Here is a 21,136-nt window from a genome sequence, read left to right on the forward strand (position 1 = left end):
TCAGACGCGCGTGATAGCGGAATATGATTAGAATATAAATTTAAAAAATTACGTTTGTATAATGTAAACGCATGAATATAAAATGATATGGCTCGTAAAAATGCAGACATTGAATTTTCTTGCGAAAAATATTTCTCAGCCCCAGTTTGTGTTCCGTGGCGCAATAACAATAAATGCAGAAGAATGAATAGGGCACATAATTTGTCAAACGTAATTAAGCTCGTGACTGCAGAAACGCAGTATTGTCAATAATAATATCGTGCTTTCCGCTTTTTATATCCGCGATACGCGAGCTACATATTTTATCATCCTTTTCGCGCATAGTTTTTAATTAAAATTCACAAGCTGGCCTCTCTCTCGAACGAGCAGTACACTTCAAATTGCCGCCAGACAGCCGACTAATAAAACGCGCAATATGCATCGGGGGTGCGATGATCAATCCTGCTCTTTGAAGGAAAGTGACGAAAGTTGAGGAGCAATTTCGCGGTTGAATAAACGATATCGCGCTCATATATATGAAATTTTCGAGAACGCTTATGGAATATTTCACGGCACAACGGCATTAGATTACCGTTGTTACCTTGTTTCCTCGTTTAAATAGCACGCAGAGAAATTTAATGAAGCGAGCACACCAATATATGTGTACAGTTTCATAATTCATAATTAGCCATGAAACTGTACGAATATTTGATTAATCCCGTTTGCAATCACAAAAATTTCAAATTATAATCCCGTTAAAAATTCGAAATTTTTTATCTTTCTGTTTGACGAATTTTTACACTGGCAATCCTCGAAACATATTTTTTCTTCGATATGAAAGATTTAAAAATTTGATAAAAACTTGATAAAAATAATTTTTCACGAACATTTGCCCTTTTAATCTTTAATAAATCATTAATACAAAAGTATGATTTTTTAATCAATTATATTTCTTTCGCTATTTTTGATCTGGTTCTTTTACTCGCCGAATACGCGAATAGCGATTTATGAGGAATAGCGTCGGAAAATGCGCGTATTGTTAACATATCGCACATCCGGATATCCGCATAAACGTCAGCCGGCCGCACGGTAAAAGCTTGAAAATCCTCACCGCGCGGAGAGAGAGAGAGCTCTTTTGATATTCCGCATGATCGACTGCATATCCTCCGCATAACGGCGGACGGTTTCCTGAGGGAACGGGGTTGAGTCCCGAGATGTGTTCGCGAGACGATCGTGAGGCGAGATCGAACTTCCACGCTCTTCCTGAATGCCGATGAAACAGATGCAATTTCGAATGCGCGCAAGAAGCCGGCAGATTGGATACAAGGGTGGCGTGGGTGGTGACTGCAGCTACGGCGGTGCCGAAAAATAATACTTGCGACCTAGTTGTATCATCGTATCGCGCGCACGATCCAACTCGTGAAAGGATCCCTCCCTCCCTTCCTCGAATTTTAGCGACGTTTAGTATGAGCAGTTTAGTAACACGATACGCAGGTACAAGCGCGAGGAAGCCTGCTGCGCGCAGATCCGAGATACACGCCGACGAGATTATTTACTTTTACGACGAAACTTGGTCCGCGCAGTTTCCGATATTATCGCAACGCAGAAAGTCGCCAATCTTTAAACTGAACGTAAACTGCTAAGGGAATAAATGTCCCTTAACGCAGGATTTTTTTTTTCAAATAATTAGATGTAACGAATATAAACAATATACAACGGCATATTTATCTGATTAAAAGAATTTTTTCATATCCAAAAAAAATTCAACATTATTATTTCAATTATCTTTCTTCCGATATTTCAATGCCGATTGTTTGTCTTAGAAATTAAATTAAATATTTGCAATTTTTTTTATCTTTTTATATTTGTGTTGCAATCTCCTTTATTTGCCTCAATTTATTTTATTTAAAATTCCATTTATCTTACGATGACTTGATATATAATTGCAAACTTATAGTAGATATTATACCCGAGACGCATGTTTATATTTAATATTTTATCTCGGCAGTTTGGTAATCTAATTTTTTACATTTTGTATATATAATTCTAAACATGTTGAAGTTTCTCTGTATCGCAAACTTTAATTAACGTTAAGAAACGCGCTACACTTTCGTCAAGTTTCCCGCTAGCCTAACGAGAGTTGTACCGCAGTTTCAAGAACAAATTGCGCACCAAGAACACAATTATGTACCGTGTACACGTACGAGCGAGTAGTAATAGGGGACAAACTTGTAGTCGACGCGAATGCATTCGCGGCCGCGGATTAATGCCAATCAAGCGGCGATTTCGCGTTCTGAATTCGGGATCGCCGGTTAACGCCAGAAATCAATAGATCCGCAAACCGAACCGATTAAGGATGCACGGGCGAGAATGGGACCGCAAATCTAGAAACGCAACGCGGGTGCTGTTTCGGTCTGAATATAGGACAACTGGGATTCCGCAGTTAGTTACATATCTCGTTTTGCGTTCCCGAGTTCCATATTGTCCTATCATCTTGCTGACCGAATGTCGCGATCGATGTAAACTTCTCAACGAGAGCGATAATGGTACAAATTGCCCCATCCATTAAATTCCTTAACATCGGAATACTTTGACGCGGAATATACCGCAAAAAAATTTTGATTTAAAGCATCACGTCTATTTTAATAGAAATGCTCAGGGATATCGAATTTTCAAGACCGTCGTTTTTAATATCGTGTCGCTCAGCTAATATTATTCATTAATTTCAACTTGGAAAGATTTTCTTTTGACCCTTGACTCTCGTTTCTTTTTATATATATATATATATTATAATTTATTTATATTATAATTTATATTAGAATATCCAAATTTATAAAAAAAAAAGATTGTGCCCCAAGTTATTTTATAATGCCGTTCGTTAAGTATTTCTTTGATATTCTCTATTCCGAAGGAAATGACTGGGAAAATGATGGGATTAATATAAGCCCGCGCGATAATACTGAATCAGCGATCTCAATTTTCCGAGCGAAGCTTTCCCGGCGATGAGTCCGGGAATGACGCTTCATCCGGAAGATTCTCACTAAGGAAATCGACACAGTTACGGAAAAGCCATTCTACCACGCGTACAACAAATTGAACAATCTTCAAACTCATTAAGAGCAACATATACACATGCACATACATAGAGGACGGTTCGTGATCCTTGATGATCGTCGCGTGTGGCAATACCTGTCTCCGCTTAATAAGATCGACACCAGGAAACGAACACCACCCATCGAAGAGCGCGCTGTCAAAGTTTCTCCTCTCACGACGAACGAATAAATCGATTCCGTCCGCGGCCCACGAATAGCGCAAAATCCGAATTAAGAAACGGATCAAACGTTCTCTCCTCCAGAAAACGATAAAAAATATAACGTAGCGTCATTTGTGGATACGTTCATACGAAGGAAACGTATGGAAGATAGCGAATACAAAAGGTCGTGACCTATATGTTAAGTGGGAGTAAGGGTTCCTTTAGGTTTCTTCTTCGCGCGAAACCTGTTAGTCAAGCGTTCTTGTGGCTTATTAAAACTAACAGCGTCTTTAATTCTGCGACGACGGATCGCAACATCTTGTATTTTATTTTATTTTATTTTTTTTTTTTTTAATACACAAAATGTCCTATATTCAAATGAATGTGGCTTTCCGGTATATATTCTTGTACATATTCTTTACCAATTTAATATAATTTGAAGTTTTTGAAGTAATTAATAATCGGAGATGAAAGGTTCCTGAGGGACAAGTAAAGATTTGTGTATATAATCCTCTTCTGGATAATATTCTTAGCTAGAATTTCACCGAAAGATATGCCCCTAGAGAATAAACGTCGGATTCTCTTTAGCGTTAAGCTTCATACTTCATGCTTGAGAGAACACGGCCGTGCACTTAAATTAGGAAAGCGTAGTCTCGACACAGCAACACAGAATAGTAAGCACAGGGGTTTCCTTAATTTTCTCCTATCATCCCTTATCCGCATACAGAGAACATCATGCGAGTTTATAACGAGCGCCGACTGCGCTTCGTTACCTCCTTTAGCCGTTTTGAATTATAATAATATAATATTAGTATAACTTGTAATACAGTCTATTTCAGCTTCTCTTTAATTAAAAAAAAATATATGAAGATATAATATATATAATATAATATATTAACCGCTTATTATAAACCGTCTTTCGCGAAAAAATACATATTAAATAAGAATCTCTCAACAACGAGAAAATACAAAATCTCAGAATAAAATCTGATACATTTGATCATTTTTTTCTACATAAATCGTATTCTGCATATATATAACAGTTTCGCAAAAAAAGTATATTTTGCTACACGAAAATATGTGCATGTAATAGAAGGAAAATTAAATTTAAAAAAAGTTATTATGCTATACAGGAGGAATCAGGAGAAATTATAGTTTATACAAATGTTGTTTGTAACACGGAAATATCAATAAATCCAATTATCGATGCAACTGCGTGACGCTAAAAAATAATTACTGAAACTCGTTCTGATTCGCGGAAAATCAAAAATCGGGCCAAGTAAAGAATTAAAAAAAAGTCTTGATTTCTTTAAAAATCGCGTAGCAAAGCAACAATGCAAGGGTACTCACCGTGATTATATCCTGAATCACGCTCGTTTTTGAAGACGCACCTCCCCGGCTTTTCGAGGGTAGCCCCTCGGCTCGCGATATCTCGCTCTCGGCTTAGTTCAGATCTTCTTGTCCTATGGCACTCACAGCAGCTTCCTCTCGCACATCGTCGTCCTTTTCTTTCACCCCTTCTCTCGTCCCGCGATTCTTTCCCGAGAAAAAGATCCGGATCGTCGATCAAGACTGCGTTTCCCTCGCGACTCCTTGACGGACGCGACTGGCGGTCTCGCGCAGAGATCCCAAGATCGAGGAGTCGATCCCGCGACGCGACGCGGATCGCGACGAGAGTGAGAGGGAGAGCGAGAAGGTACCTCGAAAGCTCCGCTTCACACGGAGCGCAGTGGAGAACTGAGCAAAGTGCCGGCCGGTCGAGCAGCCAGGCGGGCTTTTCCGAGAGCGGCTTAACCAATCGCGACCTCTCTCTCGCCCCCACGTATCTCCCTCGTGCGCACTTTCTCTCTCTTTCTCTCTATCTCCCTTCCCCCTCCTCTATCTCTCTTTCCCTTCCTTTCACACGTTTGCTCGGTCGCTCTCTCCTTTTCCGTCACGATGCGACGCGGTAGACTCGCTGCTACTCGTCGATCTCACGATGCAAGGCACCCGCCACCGCAACCCTCGACAGGTGCATCATCCCTCTCCTCCCTGGATCGAGATCTGCAACCGCGGAGTGAAAATTCACGAATAAAACTCGATAAAATTCCAATTTTCGATAAGCCGGAATATCGATTATTCCGCACGATGAGAATGTCGCCGTGGCGCGAACTGTATAATCAGTGAATAACCGGCTTTATAAACCATTAGCTAATAAAATACATCGCTGTGTTATATTTTAATTTTGTGAGGATATTGTTTCCTTTTCTTTGCCATGTTGTCTTCGTAAACTCGATCGGAATGTAATTTCTTAACTTTCGCAACCGCACTCGCTTGGAAGCTGTCTAAATCCGAAATCCCCGCACAGTCTCGGAAGCGGTGCAATATCGCCCACGAAAGTTCGATCGTGGTTCTCGCTCGTAAAATCGCAAGAAAGATCTCCAGGATTCGTTCTCCGGCGAAGTAGGTTAACCAATCGCGAATTTTCTGCTCGTTCGACGCGCCCTTCTTTTATTCCTCGATCGCCCTATCCCGTCGTCGCCATCGGGGTAGTAGTCGTGGTGCTCGTTGGAACGAACCGAACGCGCTTTCTGCTTGACGCGGGACCTCCGCACCGGAAATTAAACGTGGAAACAGCACGGCGACGGAACCCCAATTGGCGCGGGCGAGATAATATTTTCGGTTATATCTACGGAAGTTCCCGCTGTGCGCACAGCTGTCTCTACTTTGAAAGAAAGATCAGGCAAGAGAAAAAGAGAAAAAGAGAGGATAGTATGTCGAGGAGTATATTTTTGGATGAAAATCTCTTTTGCGGGTGCGTTTAAGCGATTCCTATAGTCGCGCCTTTCTAAAAGAAATGTAAATCCTTTTAACACAGCCAACGGTTTAGAGTCTGTTTATCTTCGAAATTCAGGCGCGCCGGAATTAGGACGGGGAACGTGGAAATACCTCGGGGGGGACACGCGCGTCCATGTCGCATCGTGCATCGCGAATCGATCGAAGCAGCGAGATTTGCTCTTTCGTACATTGCTGATAAACGCGCGATTGTAATTTAGAAAATGAATTCAGTAAAGTCGCAGCGTATGTCTCCAGCACGCGTCCAAACGCGAGATGTGTGCGCCCGCCCGCTGTCACAATCAGCTGATCGAAAAGTAATTTCACAAAAAATCGCCCGCGCAGATTTCTTTTCGCGGCGCATCTTATCTCGCCGTTTTATCAGCATGGAAACTGCAGCTTCCATCGCCCTCGGCTCAAATTGGCTTTTCCTATTCGCGATCGCGATTAACGATTCGCTTGGTGTTAACTACGTTTCGCGATAGCGAAATTGCAAGTGCAGAAAATCGATGAGTTCCCATGAGAAAGAGAGAGAGAATAAAATTAAATTGTGGGAAAAAGCGGTCTCCTGCGATGAGGCCGCTACTCCCAAACACCCACAGAATTAAATATATCTCGCATCTCTCTCCCTTATCGCTACGATTACGCATCACGACGTTTTACTCTATTTATGTACGATATTGTGCGAAAACTTGTCGTTATTTTGAAAGCACGCAAACGTCAATTAGATAATTTTAAAAGATACCAAAGAAATTACGCGCGTTCATTTTATATCGAAATTAACAAATAAACTCTAGATTACGTAGCGCAAATTCAATTGAACGCTTAATAAAAATTTCAATGAGGCGGACTAGAAACTTCGCACGATATTAGATATACATAGATTTTGTAACAATATTTTCAAAATCAAACTTATATTGTATTCAAGCATTTATTCCAGAAGATTTTTTAAAATATTTATCTACGTTATGCTTTTCCATCTAGAACCTAGTTTACTCGTTTAACTTTTCTCTTTTATAACGCAATACGGACTCCAGCGCCCGACCAGAGCCACCTTACCGTCGGTAAAACGTTAAACGACTAATGCGTTTGCGGGAAATCTTTCTCGCGCGAGGAAATCCAAAGGAGGGACGTGTGTTTCAATTACATTGGGAATTTTGCCACGAGTCTCGGCCGCGAGACTTCGGGAATTCGCCCGCGTGGAAACGTGTCCGGGATTCGGACCGCGTCGTCCGTCTTGCCGAGAGATTTGGGCGAGGGGAAAAAAGATAAAGAAATAAAAAAAAAAGAGGACGAAAACAAAGCTCGGGCGTGCGTCTACGTGCGAGTCGCGGCGTCGAACGAGAGACGTGATCGAGGCCTCACTTTCGAAGTCGATGCCTGCAGCCGCTTTCCTAACGACCGGCCCGCGTGTGCTTTTACCGGCACGTTGGATGCTTTTACGATGCTCGCGACGTGCCATTTTCATTGGCCTATCCGCGTTTAATGCGATTGTACGTGCTGTATCCTTAACTGAACAGAAGAAAGCCTCAAGTCGCGTCATCGAGATTGAAAAAAATCGCGGGTATCGAGCATTATTCGTGCACGAAAACATTTCTTTTAAACCTGTGTGATGTCATTTGCTTAATAGTAAAATCGTAAAAAAGATTTATGATAGTTTTAAATAATGAGGAACAATAGAGGGCAAATAGTGTTAATATATAATCCAAATTCGCATTTGCCTCTTCATCCATTTTCGGATAGACACGACTAGGAATATCGGAGAAGTTTACGCACGGCGTTGCAGGTCGAAGTATATAATTTGCGCGCGGCTCGAAAACGTCAAACATCATTCCGCGTTGGGAGTTGCGGAACGGTATGATATCATAGGACTTTCATGCAAGAGCGGTAATTGTTGCGAACTCGATATCTTGCTTGCCTAGAAGTTCGATAACCAAGCTATGTTAGCATCTCCGCAACAAGCAGCCAGCTTGCACCAACTATTAATTTGTTCCGTATGAAAGTCAGAACTAAGGTTGCAACAGACATATACTTACAAACTGTAATATATCGTCTGTTTCTTTTTACATCACATAAAATTGTAATACGCAATCTATACAATTAAAACAAAATAATTAAAAATGTAAGTTTTATATCGCTTGAATTAAATAAGTCAACGATTTGCCGCTACTTTTTTGTAAATTTTACGTACGAAACAAATATAATAATAAATAATTACAAACACAATAACAATAATAATGTTTATTAATGTTTCTAATATTAAGGTTTGCAGAGTAATGTACGTAATGTACGTAATTAATAAATGTTTATTAATATCTTCGCATCATTAATGTCTAAACAGGTGATGAGAACAGAGCCCGTAACGCGAAGCTGGAAATGCACGGAGTGATTAAGAATAGGAAACATGAATTACAGACATATAGATGATGATTAATGACACATCAGTCGTACACCGCGTTCACGCTACACGTCTGTCCGCTTTCTAAGTCATCGTCGTGAATATTGATCGCGGAGCATTGTCCGGCAGGAGAATAGTAGAAATTTGTATGGTACTCGAATATATCGATGACCGGAAATGGATATGCGGACTCATACAAGACATACCGATGCAGATACGAATTTTACTTTCGTGCACGACGCTGCGCGAAAGAATCGAAAAATTATGAGCGAAACCGCCGGCGGGAATCAAGTTTATCGGCCTCCATCCATTAGGTGTATTGATAATTAATGGCAATTAGATAAATTGCCATTTATTTAGAGTTGTGGCAAGTTTTTTACGAGCGAGATGTACGTGTTTCCTTTTTCATAGTTTTATCTATCTATTTAATTTACCATCGCTTTTAAAAAAGAAGCGTCTTAGCGCTGATATTCTATTAAGATAGCAGCATTTTATGTACATATGTTTATCCGGTTAGCAGAATACCGGTTTATCTATGTGCGTGCGTAATTGACGAGAAGTTTATTGCAATAAAACATAAGTCTCGCATAGGGGAGATAGATAAATAAATACGGAGAAAGATTGAGAAGACTTGTGAGCGAAATATATTTCGTTCATTTCTAATCTCGCTACAAAGATAAAATATTCCCTGCGTTCTCTCTATTCCTTTTATGCACAATATTTCGCTTTGATCTATATACAGATCGTAGAGAAAGCACATGTCGAGAATTCGGCCCATAAAACGATCGTAGCGAGCAAAGGTAATCTCCCCGTGTTCTCAACGCGTGACACTGATCGACTAATGGAGTAGAAGTGATCGAACATTCGATCTATATTCGACCCGAACTTCGCTTTCGAACACACACGAGCACACACGATCCTGCTTGACACGCGAGTCACGTGCCGCGAAGCCTCACAAAGTCCCATCGATTTATTTTGCAACGTAGTAATCCGTATTCTTCGCAACATCCTCCTCTCTACTCCCGTGAAATCGAAATAGTGATGCTGCTCGCCGCACGACGCAAATCGATCTTTAACCCTCTCCACGGTCAACCCTCGTACATAACTCTCCTGTCACGTCATACAAACTTTCACTATATATCGTTAGACGAAACTGGTGCAAGGGAAAGTCGAGGCAATGGTATATCTCTCTTTCTTTTTTTTTTTTTTTTTCTTGTGTTGTTTTTAACAAGATGTTCTGTTTGACAGAGATGTAGGAGAAAAAAAATTCTCATTCTCCATCTTCTCTAAGACATATCGTAAGAAAAGCTTTTTATGTGAGCGAACTTGGACGAATCAAACTGTTTTTATTTCAAATTAGAATTATAAAAATGTTGAAAAAATGACTTCTACACAAAGTTTTATTTAAAAATTTATTTCTAACTTGATATTTAAAAAGAAATGGAGAAAATGTGCTCTCCATACTTTTAATTTGAAAGAGCGTAAAGAGATCCAAATGAGAATTTAAATTTAATCGTAATTAACTCGAAATTTAACGTTCACAGAATATTGCTTCAGCTCTCAGTCTAAAACGCTCTCAGATATCTCTGGAATTGGCGCGATTAAAATAGATATAGAATTCTGCGATGGGTACTCATTCATTCATCGCGCACAAAGGATGACTTGAATACACGATTATCGATTTGCGCCGGACATATCGTCTGTATATCGGCGCGAGTTCTCGCCGAAGAAGACGCGTGCAAGAGGGCGGCGTAATGAGCAAAACCGGTTCTCGATTTTACAAGTGGGCGATCCGATCGCGTCACTCGTACAACGAAAATCTAAAACACTTCCTCGTATGTCAAACGTTTCCTCGCGCGTACAAGTAGGTCGTACCGGAAGAGACGAAAGTATGAAAGCGATTTTCGCATTAAACTGCCCGATTATCATCGCGCGAAGTCTTCTAGAGATAATATCTGCGCGTAAAACTCGTGTATCGTAAAAAACGCGACTCTCGATCTAAATAATTTTAAAACGAAAAAGGACAGCGTTAGAGAAAAATAGCGTACGTTGAAGAAACAACGTGAAACACATATATACATCCGGATGTTATTAATAATTATCAAATTACTTTGCAAAGAGAATAAGCAAAACGTCTCTGATGCTCAATCTCGAATAAAACTTTCTCTTTATAAAGGTGAAAATAAGAGTTTAATCAAAAATGGATAATTAGCATTTAGTTTTATAAACTCGGTTGTAGCGTCACATGATGACTTAACTTAATTGTAAAGCAGACGGTTTTGAGCTGACACAACTGTAAATTATCATACCTGGGACAGACATGGTGTGAAGAGCGAGAGGAAAAGAAGACTTTATTAGCTCTTTCGAGTTTCATCAATGGCTCTTAAAAACACCGACCACACCTCCGTTAGATTCTTTAACTTTAACTACCGGCTGCACTTTCTCCGGTCATTTGTTTTCCAAAAACGTGCGTCGCCAGTCATCGACACACTTTTAACGATCGTCCAGACATTCTGCACCAATAAACACGGCATAGAAGTAACATCCGTAAGAGTAATGCGAAATGTCTGCAAAATTTATATTTCATCGATAAAAATAGTTGATCTTTTCTCTTTGCATCAATTTTTACTGTTATCAAAAATTGATTTAAAAGTTTATCTCCAAAAATGTTAAATTTGTTATGGCTTGTACATATATAATTACACAAAGATGCTACTGATATAATTGCATAATGTTCGCAGAAATTTTAAATAAATTTAGAATTAATATTCTCTTTGCCAAAAATTTAATTACCACTGATTTTCCATAATCCATAATCCATAAATTTTCAACATTTAATATTATCTACGGGTATCGATAACTAACTTGTATTTTTACTAAAATACAAGTTACATAATCTCTTTTATTCTAATTTTTATTCATATTTTTGATCAGTCATTCGTGAAAAGTGAAGCTTCTGTTCTCAATTTGCTATTATTAAAAAATTATTAATATCTATTATTTTCCTGAGAAAAAATGTTGATTCACAAATATTAAAAATACGGTTGCAAAGTGTATCTAATTATTATTTAATGTACTGGATAATAAAAAAGAATGTATACTCTGCGCTAATACATTTCGATGCGTATAAAGTGGTAAGAAGCGCTTTTTAAGATAATCGATTAGTCAATTTCCATAGCTCCACTTGAGCTAATTAATTTCGCTTGTCGTTTAAACACACCGTCTATCGCTTATAAATGGCTCGACTTCTCGTGATCCAACTCATCGAAGACCTCAAGAATGTAATTTCGTGGTCGGCAAATACGATCGGTGTAACGGTTGATTGAAGGTCAGCTAATTCACCGTCTCTCGATCCGTCTGCATTAATAGACGTTAGACGTAACAACATGGCCCATCACCATTCAATCGAATTCATTGCATTTTGATTCGTCAGTTTTTCATCGATCGAGCGGGATTGATCGATAAAGGGATGATTCGAAAAAAAAAAAAAGACGAGAAACCCAACGAGACGATCGTTATATGTATAGAAAGCGCGCACGATAAATCCAACGTAAAGCCGCGCGAGACGTGCTTTATCGCGGTGCTAAAGACCTCGACGGGATTACCTTTCTCTTGATGCACCCTTTAAGTTTAATGGAACCGCGCGAATTACGTTGTAGCGAACGTCCGTACTTAATTTAAGTCGCCAGAGTCTATAACTCGTTTTCACGATCCTGTTTAGAGCCGAGTCTGCACGTCCATTAATCTGATGTCTTTTTCTTACTATGATACACAATCCGTATTAATACAGAACAAAAATGACAAAGTACACGATTAATATTATAAATTACTTTAAGCAATAAAGAAAACAATTATGCATCGTATAACATAGATTATTCCACGTGTAGTAGAATCAATATCAATTAACAAATATTTCTGTAGCGATATATAAAAATAGAATATTGAATAAGCAACATAGAGCGCGACAACTAAATGCACGTTTTGATGAATACAGAAACGTTACAATATAATTTGTATCTGGAATGAGCAAACAAAAGGTCGCCAATTCCATATGCGCAGCGGCCAAGAGAAATGTTATTGACGCGATATAGACTATGTGTGATATGGTATCGTTTGTGTTCCGTTCACTAGAATACGATGTATTACACAAATGTACAACACGTCTATATTTCAATTACGAGAGTGCATCACGAGAGAAAGCAACATGCTTCTCTGAAACGGACTCCTGGAAATGTATTTGCTGCGCATCACAAGCAGCAAACAAAACAAAACGCAAGACAGTTTTTTTTTTTTTTTTTTGCGTAAGTTGTTTATTGAATCCATAAATCTTATAATTAGATTTTTAGTTTGTATACGCTTATATATGCTCGAAAATAAATATCGATCCATCAATGGTCTCGCGAAAAATACGCTGGGACGGGGAAAAAGATCTATATTTCTTTATTTAATATTTAAATGTAGTTTCGAGAAGTCAAGTGGAGATGCCTGAGCGATTGTACATATATATGTACAATATTTAAGGAAGATATGAAAAGAAAGACTTCGTTACATTTCTGAAACAGTATTCTCGCCGATTTCACATATATTGACATCTCGTTTCGGGAGAAACGTTCTAAAATAATTCTCCTCAAATCATTAATCAAATTACCAGACTGATAATTCTCAGTAAGCTGCTTGAGATTAAATGAAATTTCGTGCTACAATACGATTTATATGATAACATCATTTTGGCCTTATTGTTAGTTTCGAATAAAACTTTTCGCGTATAAAAAAAAATTAATAATTAATATATCTACATAGTCTTTAGCACATTCTTTTGCTAAAAAAACTAATTCGTTAATTAATAATAAATATTTTTAATTATTATTAATTAATGAACAATTGCACCTGTTTATAATCATTTCGAAAATCTGTTTGGAATGTATATGTTACAAAAAATAAATTGTTACAAATGTTACAAAAAATAAACTGCCATTCTGTTAATGATATATATCGGGATTATTTAATTATATTGAGGTATATTGAGTATGTAATTGTGTTAAATGTTTCAATTCTGATACTGCTAATAATCAATGAATTGGCTATTAAGATAAAAGAATATATACGTACATATACACACATATATATATAATCTTCAATAACTCTTTTCAAATTACGTATAATGACAAATTACATAATTATAAATATTAACTGAAACACTAGGCCTAAGTTTAGTGTTATCTCTTTATGCATCTTCTTTATATCACATCTGCATCGTGCTTCGGTACATATACACATATATGATAATTCCAATATAAAATAATATTTAATTTTATATATAATTTGAAATCAAATTTATAACTTCAAAAGAGTACATTGTAAAGTACAATTATTGATTAAGTGGTAAGCCAATTTAAACTATTGATCAATGTAGACTAATTTGTGTCACAAAAATTATACATATTGTGTACAAACAACCGGTCAGCAACTTGCAGTATAAATTGCAATAGCAATTCAAGATGATTATATGTCACATTTATAACAATTGACAATAAGAGGTATTCCACTATAAATTAATATCAAATCTTTCAAGAGTTAGTCACAGAGTGTAAAATAAGTACAATGTACCCTGATCATAGTTCATTCTCAACTATAATTACTTGAAAAGTAAAACATTAGAAATTAATTCTGAATAATTTATGTGTGTAATTATTATATTTTATTTTAATAATTAATAATTAAATTAAATTATTTTGCAAAAGCATTTCACATTATATTTTCATATTATATTTTTACTTCAAAATTAAAAAGAATGAGTACTGCCTTTATTTTATCTTAAAAAACAATAATCACACCTTGTTAAAATTTCATATGCTATTAACAACTTCAAAGTTATATATAATTTTAAATTTAAGAAAACATTGCTAAATTCATTTCATATAAATTTCATAACAAGAGTATAGCAATGTAAATGATTGTGTGTATATATATATATATAAAACAAAAAATCAGTTGTAAATTATATTAGGATGATTTAATCTCTAAATATAAATTTTATCCCACTGAATTTAAATGCATTTAAATATACAATCTGTGGAAATATTAGGATTTTTCCTAATTCTGCATGATAAAATAAAATTGATCTATTATTGATCTATTGGTTGGAATATTACAATGTAGATGCCTCTTTGTCAGGAATGTTTCTGAACTCTTGATTCCAATAATACAAAGGTGGTCCTTGAGAAAAGCAATATTTCTGCTTTAGCGGGCTATCATTCTCAACATAATACATAATATACATATTACACATTTCATCTTCATTCGTTAAACCTATATAAGTTGGTCTATCGCGTGTATTTTCCATTGTACAACGAGCCGTCAGTCTATCACCATACGTAATTGGAACTTTGTGAGTAACAGGATAAAACATTTGAGGAGTCAATGGATCTCTCTTACCGAGTTCGATCCATGTGTTATTTGGTTTCACTACATAACCAGACACTACCTTTCCGAGCGAATGAGTATGTGTTCTATATACGAACGGATAAATAGTTTTATTCTCTGTTATAGAACAAGAAGTTTCCATGTGTACTATTTCCCTAGGTGGTATGACACCACCTGTTCCTAACAGGATAACACCAGCTAATTTACTCAATGGGTATGTCGTATAATGCAGAATTACACCTGAGTTATCTGTTCTACCGTTCTTGAAGTGATCAATATGTGCGTAATGTACTTGCAGGACAATATACTGTATAGAAGATTTACCACCTACTTTAAAGCCCACTCCATCTGGTAAGTCTAATTTGGGAGCGTCCCTTCCCCATGCATAGATAATCTGTTTAAATAAAAGATTTATTCATTTTTAAATATATCTATAACATTTGTGAAAGATATTATATAATTTTAATTTCTATTACCTGAGTCCCTTCGCTACAAGGAGAAGCTGTATCTCGATTATTTGCACTAATCATCATTTCTCCGCAATTCCAAACTGGCTTTGCACTACCTGGCTTGGAGCAGCCATAAAGCAATATATGATGAGCTGTTTCCATTGTTGCATTTGGCTCAAAACCAGTAATATAATAATTTTTTTTATAATTTATCCGAACTGGAGTACATAGATATAGTTCAGGCTATAAAAACAGGATGTATCAGATAATTTATACCCCATTAAAAATCATTTTAATGCATTAGCTATTCAGAAACAATTCAGAAACTAAAACGATTTATCATAAATTGATTTTTTATCACTATACATACAACTAGTATACACTTGTCATAGAAAATAAATGAAACAAGATACTATATAATTAGTAAAAAGATTTTATAATTTTCCATATGTGATTTTTAATGGGAAACATATTACAAAAGATTATCTAGATAGTTTTGTTTTCGCCGTAAAAAATAGAAAATACAGTACTTACCGTATTGGGTCTCACGTTTGGCATAAGCAACGAGTATTTCTTGACGTCATAACAACACGTGAATTTGAAGAAAACGGCAAACGCGAAACAATACGTTAACGAGTGTTTTCCCAACATTTTCAAACACCAGAATTTACGCTCTTTGACCCTTATCAATGATACGATAAGGTATCCACCTGTTAAACGCTACAGGTCGGTCGATACGACATATGACGCCTAACTAACGCGTGACGTAAATTGTAAAAGGTCATGTCGCAAAAGGTTTCAGAGGCGCGAAATTTCAATGATGTCTGTGGCGACATCTTACGAGAGCGTGTAATTTTGAATCGGTTATTTCGGCTATTCGGCTTTTTTTTTTGCATTTTTATACATTTTATAATTCTATATATTTTTCTTATCGCTCTATACAGATAAACATATACAGATAAATAAATATGAATCGCTCTGATTTGAGTATATCAAAGAATAATGAAGATGAAAATCTTCAATCGAAACTGAATAGCCTTTATTTTGAATATTTAACGAAATATCTTTGCGTTAATTTTATACGATGTTTTATACTATATATTAAAGTATTTGCGATTGTATTGAAAAACTGTTACGATCGCAACTGAATTACATTTAAATCATTTTTTATATATTTATTTTATGTACTTACATATTCAACCGTGTAAGCCTAAATATACTGTTGGACGGATTTGAATTGAGCTCTTGCAGCGATGCTTCCCAATTAAACGTCGCCGAAGGATTGCGATCCGAACAAGAATCGGAAACCGAACATGAAATTTTTAACGCTATATACCTTTCACCTTAATTATATCAACATTTTTCAACGCGGACGATACATTATCTTTTCGTAATAAAAATTTTATACCAGTTTATTCGCGCTATTGCACTGGAACTGTATCAGTGAACGCCATCCGGGAAATTGACGAATTTCACTTGGCATCACTAGCGCCACGTATTTGGCTTGAAAGTAACTAGAGTCGACGTGTCATGTCTAGACATTCATGCATTATGACTATTGATTCCATGACATATAAAATATATAGACGGATATTACTTTCGAATAATCTCATCAATATTTTGTATTAATTGATGGGTAATTTTCTTAAAATAAATAATAATTACAAAATGATAAATAATATTAAATATGTTCTAAGATAATTTTCCAATTAACACCGAACTGCCCAATTTACGTATATATACAAAATATATAGATTTATAGATGATGAAGAGCTTTTCAGCAAGAAAACACAAGTATATATAAACACAATGTCAATCAATTGACTATCGAATAAAAAATTTTTACAGTTTTGAATATTTTGTTATTTGCCAGTTAATCATATGACATTATGTTTATGTCATAAAATAGGTTCTGTCTACGTATTTTATAATTATGGTTGATCCATCTTGCGTTCAACTGATGCCACGAATACTCTTCAAAATATTTTTAGCGCCAAATCAAATATAGTCAAAGTTTGAAAAGCAAAAGAGATTATCGTGACGCCGAGTGTGACATATAAATGATGTTACAGGCACTAATGTCGATTATCCGACATATTTCATAAAAGAAAATATATATTAAACCAGTCGCAGACAATGTCGATGTGTTTTATCTTTTGTTAATGTATATATCGCGAATTTGATCTGTCAGCCATTCAATTGCCGGCTGCAAACCTTCGCCGGTTATCGCGTTTGTTGCTCGTATATGCCAAGGTTTATTTTGTATTCGCTCGAGTCCCAATCCAGCGACCAGTTTGACCGTGGTCAACGAATCGGGTAAATCCATCTTATTCGCCAAAAAAAGGATGGGTATCTTGCGACCTGAAACGGTATCTATCTTATATGTCCTGATGATACTATTAAAATTTTATCAGTTATCTATGAAAATGATATATACCTGCCACATCGGGATGTTGCAAGAGCATGTCCAATTCTTCCTTCACGACAACTAATCGGAGTTTATCGCTACTGTCAATTATAAAAATAATCCCGTGGCAGTCTTTGTAATAATGTTCCCACAAGGATCTATGACGATCGTGACCCGACATGTCGAATGCAGTGAAATTGACATTCTTGACTGAAACAATGACTTTGGCTTATCATACCGAAGTAAAAGCAAAGCATTAATAATATGTGTATTATATTTATTATAATATATACATAGAGAAAATTCATGAAAACATTATTGTACAATTCTATTTCATGTGCAATTCGATAAGGAAATTTCTGAATTCTTTTTCTTTTTCTTTTTGAAAAATTACTTTTTATAAAATGCAATGCAGTCTTTTACAATGCAATTTTAATTAAAATCTTATTATTTACTTGTCAAATGTCATTCATTATTATACGAAATAATTTGTCGCATAAATAATAATATAAAAAAGTGCCGTCTAGAAATATTTCCATATTTCTAGTAGCCTGAGGGCCAATTTCATCACCTTCGGTTAAGTTAATCGACGATAAAAATCAGCAGGGTGGCAACAGAAAATAGAGGCGAATGAAAACCAAGCATTCTTATCATTTCAATTGCCACCCTGCCGTCAGTTAATCTAACCGAAGGTGGTGAAATTGGTCCTGAGATGAAAATATTTGAGAACCATTATATCGAGAGTGCACCCAGTACTACACTCGCTCCTCAAACGACTATTCCTGATTGGTGTATACTTTTAAACTTTAGATAAACGAAAAATGATACACCAATCACGAATAGCCGTTCATGAATCGCTTGCAGTGTTGAATCATCCAACTGTTCTTTTGCGCGCGAGTTTGTTTAAAATCGTTCAACATTGTTATTATTGCAAATAATATACGAATAATCCGTGTAACAAAATGCAAGCACTTAGTTCTTCCGCAAATAATGACACGAATGTCGAACCGGCTGATGAAGGTGCACGAATTGTTTATCAAATATCCTAACCCTACTCAAACGACGAAAGAGTAACCGATTTTACAATTTTTAGATTCGACGATCGCGGAAAAGAAGAAACTGCTCCGAGAGATACAGGAGTTGGAATGCATAATACAAAAATGCGAATGGGAACTAGAGACGTTACGTTTTGCAAATGTAGAGAAACACATATCCGAATCGCAAAGCTGGGAAACTCCATCACGTTCCAAAGAGATACCAAATGTCGAAGTTGATCTGCAAAATGACCTTTACAATTTCGCCGGTCTTCGTTGCGTCAAGTTTCGCAGAGATGAGATCGTATTTAACTTTACATCGACAAACGAGCGACAGAAGAAAGACATTTACGCAATACAAATTTTTATTAAGGATAGAAAAGGCCACTTAGGAAAATGGATACTACCAATGTCGATTAATGTGAATGACATGCTGACCAAAATACCTATTGACAAATTGGAAAATATAACTTCTTTTCTAAAGAGCTGTAAACACGATATTGACTGTTACATTGTTCGGCAAGAACAGTTTCTGTCATTAAAAGTATATTTATGCATTATGAAAATGATATAAAATGGTATAAAATTATATACAATATGCTACTGTTAATAAATAACGAATAATGTCTGTTTTAGAAACATATTTCACATATGAAGCATTGTGCTCTACAATCTAACATGGGATATACGGATATCATCTTAGAATTGGACAGTGTACATGACACAGACAATGACAGATACATAAATTTAATAATATACTTACTGTATCATTCAGATAAAGCAAGACCATATAAAATTAATATTGATACAATGGAAAAAAACAAATTAAATGATGATGTAAGACAACGATTGAAAATATGCTTGAATGAGTTCAAGAAAACAGATTTACAAACTGCATTTGACAAAATTTTAACACAAAAGTCTGGATTTACATGGATACAAATGAACAATCATGACAGTCCATTAGAATTGAATGTATAGTATTTAAATATATATGATTAAATAAAAATGATTTTCAGCTTACGATTAAAATATATTTTATTATAACTTTTTTTCAGGATACTAGCAGTAGTAGTGAAAGTCTTTTAATAGAATTGCAATCGGCTCGAAAAAAATCACTGAGAAAAAATAAGAGAAGACGTGAGCTGCAGAAGAAGTGGAATGAAAAGAAAAGACAAAAGATAAATTTAAAATATATTGAATCATCAGAAAGTAATGAGGAAGATAGTTGGACACACTCTGGAAGTCAACAACAAATTCCAATAAGAAAAAATGAAACAGAGTCAGTCCCATCTACCTCAAAACAGCAAAAGAAAGTTTATAGAAACCTTCCAGAAGAAACACCATTGCATAAACCTAAAAAAAGATTCAAACAGACAAAATTGAATTTTCAAATCAACCAGATTACAAATTCTGCCAACTCTATAAACGAAAATTCTTTGTTTGTATCAAAACTGCGTAATGAACCTGATAAAAAGAAGCCGAAGATGGTTCCACTAGGTACTAGTACTCCATTATATCATAGTGCTAGAAAAAGTAGAAAAATATCCTCATCATCTAGTGCAGATGATATCGTGAATATCACAGATATTGAAGCACCGAAACAAACTATAGATAATTTAAACGATTCTAAAAATAGTCTAACAAATAAGAAGATTAGAAAAAGGAGGATGTCGAAATTATTACAAGGTACTAATAAATAAATTGGATCATTGTCACATTTACAAACAAATGTGAAGACAAATCAACGCCTTACAAAAAGTATGAAAAATAAAAATATGAGAAAATAAATGTATTTGAATTCTGCATAAGAGGTAACAAAGCATATATCTTGTGGTAACAAATATGTATAAAATTTCTGTGCATTCCTTAAGGTATTTATAAAATTTTCATTATTTATGTTAAAATTCTTAGCCAAAATTTTTATTTTGATACCCTATTGCAAAATAAATAGAGTGCCATTTGAATTTGAGACTATGCTGGTGCAATAATAAATATGTAGCGTTAAAAGCAATATAATTTCACATCTTGGGCACTTTATCGCTCCTCGTTATTTAACTTACATGCGAACTTCTCGACATTAAACCCGACAGTGGGCACTATGTCTATGCAACGGTCGTCCTCGCGTTTGAAATTATTTATGACCGTCGACTTACCACTGTTATTAAGGCCCACTACTAAAACGTTTACTTCTTTTTTCCTAAGACCAAGAAGATTCGCTAAACGATCGAACAATCCCATTTTCTTCTGACGATATGAGTTCTTTGCCACGTTTATTGGACATCAATAATCATCCCCCGTTTATGTAGTACCAGCCGCGGTTTAGAGAGTGGGGTAAAAACATCCCTCTTTACACCTGCACTAAAATCGAAAGTAGAC

The 21,136-nt window shown here is 35.9% G+C and overlaps 4 protein-coding genes across 5 annotated transcripts in view; 1 reads left to right on the plus strand and 3 right to left on the minus strand.

Moving 5' to 3' along the window:
* The window catches only part of LOC126851026 (uncharacterized), a 45,327-nt gene extending 34,488 nt beyond the window's left edge, over positions 1-10,839 (minus strand). The window contains exons 1-2 of the mRNA XM_050594573.1: positions 10,754-10,839; positions 4,583-5,275 (exon numbers count right to left, since the gene is read on the minus strand). The gene's annotated coding sequence lies outside the window, so the exon portion shown is untranslated. The remainder of the gene's footprint in view (positions 1-4,582; positions 5,276-10,753) is intronic.
* A 1,901-nt stretch (positions 10,840-12,740) lies between these two features.
* On the minus strand, positions 12,741-16,090 carry LOC126851061 (peptidylglycine alpha-hydroxylating monooxygenase). The gene is made up of 3 exons (XM_050594639.1): positions 15,851-16,090; positions 15,344-15,559; positions 12,741-15,261 (listed from the first exon to the last, which is right to left on the minus strand). Exons 1-3 carry the CDS (start codon positions 15,965-15,967, stop codon positions 14,593-14,595), a joined length of 1,002 nt encoding a protein of 333 aa, XP_050450596.1. The 5' UTR covers positions 15,968-16,090; the 3' UTR covers positions 12,741-14,592.
* A 432-nt stretch (positions 16,091-16,522) lies between these two features.
* Positions 16,523-21,038, minus strand: LOC126851076 (ADP-ribosylation factor-like protein 6). 2 transcript variants are annotated; one of them, XM_050594676.1, is made up of 3 exons: positions 20,914-21,038; positions 17,754-17,933; positions 16,523-17,677 (listed from the first exon to the last, which is right to left on the minus strand). In XM_050594676.1, the coding sequence occupies exons 1-3, from the start codon at positions 20,996-20,998 to the stop codon at positions 17,466-17,468; spliced, it is 477 nt and encodes a 158-aa protein (XP_050450633.1). In that variant the 5' UTR covers positions 20,999-21,038; the 3' UTR covers positions 16,523-17,465. The 2 variants fall into 2 exon arrangements, with proteins under 2 accessions (XP_050450633.1, XP_050450632.1); XM_050594675.1 differs by having other exon boundaries at positions 20,821-21,010.
* LOC126851043 (uncharacterized) lies at positions 18,375-20,664 on the plus strand. Its single transcript, XM_050594604.1, has 4 exons — positions 18,375-18,743; positions 18,817-19,301; positions 19,394-19,732; positions 19,816-20,664. Exons 1-4 carry the CDS (start codon positions 18,686-18,688, stop codon positions 20,458-20,460), a joined length of 1,527 nt encoding a protein of 508 aa, XP_050450561.1. The 5' UTR covers positions 18,375-18,685; the 3' UTR covers positions 20,461-20,664.
* Positions 21,039-21,136: the final 98 nt, after the last annotated feature.

This window comes from Cataglyphis hispanica, chromosome 7 (genome assembly GCF_021464435.1).
Source record: "Cataglyphis hispanica isolate Lineage 1 chromosome 7, ULB_Chis1_1.0, whole genome shotgun sequence".
NCBI classification, from domain to species: Eukaryota; Metazoa; Arthropoda; class Insecta; order Hymenoptera; family Formicidae; genus Cataglyphis; species Cataglyphis hispanica.

What these genes read in the sequence shown, in the direction of transcription:
- LOC126851061 (XM_050594639.1), bottom strand. Translation starts at nt 15,967, where the DNA reads ATGTTGGGAAAACACTCGTTAACGTATTGTTTCGCGTTTGCCGTTTTC. An exon ending in CAAACGTGAGACCCAATACG is followed by an intron (nt 15,560 to 15,850) that starts GTAAGTACTGTA and finishes CTGTTTTTATAG; the next exon opens with CCTGAACTATATCTATGTAC. An exon ending in CTTGTAGCGAAGGGACTCAG is followed by an intron (nt 15,262 to 15,343) that starts GTAATAGAAATT and finishes TTATTTAAACAG; the next exon opens with ATTATCTATGCATGGGGAAG.
- LOC126851043 (XM_050594604.1), top strand. Translation starts at nt 18,686, where the DNA reads ATGCAAGCACTTAGTTCTTCCGCAAATAATGACACGAATGTCGAACCG. An exon ending in TGTCGAACCGGCTGATGAAG is followed by an intron (nt 18,744 to 18,816) that starts GTGCACGAATTG and finishes TACAATTTTTAG; the next exon opens with ATTCGACGATCGCGGAAAAG. An exon ending in ACAGTCCATTAGAATTGAAT is followed by an intron (nt 19,733 to 19,815) that starts GTATAGTATTTA and finishes ACTTTTTTTCAG; the next exon opens with GATACTAGCAGTAGTAGTGA.
- LOC126851076 (XM_050594675.1), bottom strand. Translation starts at nt 20,998, where the DNA reads ATGGGATTGTTCGATCGTTTAGCGAATCTTCTTGGTCTTAGGAAAAAA. An exon ending in TAATGTCGAGAAGTTCGCAT is followed by an intron (nt 17,934 to 20,820) that starts GTAAGTTAAATA and finishes TCATTGTTTCAG; the next exon opens with TCAAGAATGTCAATTTCACT. An exon ending in GCAACATCCCGATGTGGCAG is followed by an intron (nt 17,678 to 17,753) that starts GTATATATCATT and finishes ATACCGTTTCAG; the next exon opens with GTCGCAAGATACCCATCCTT.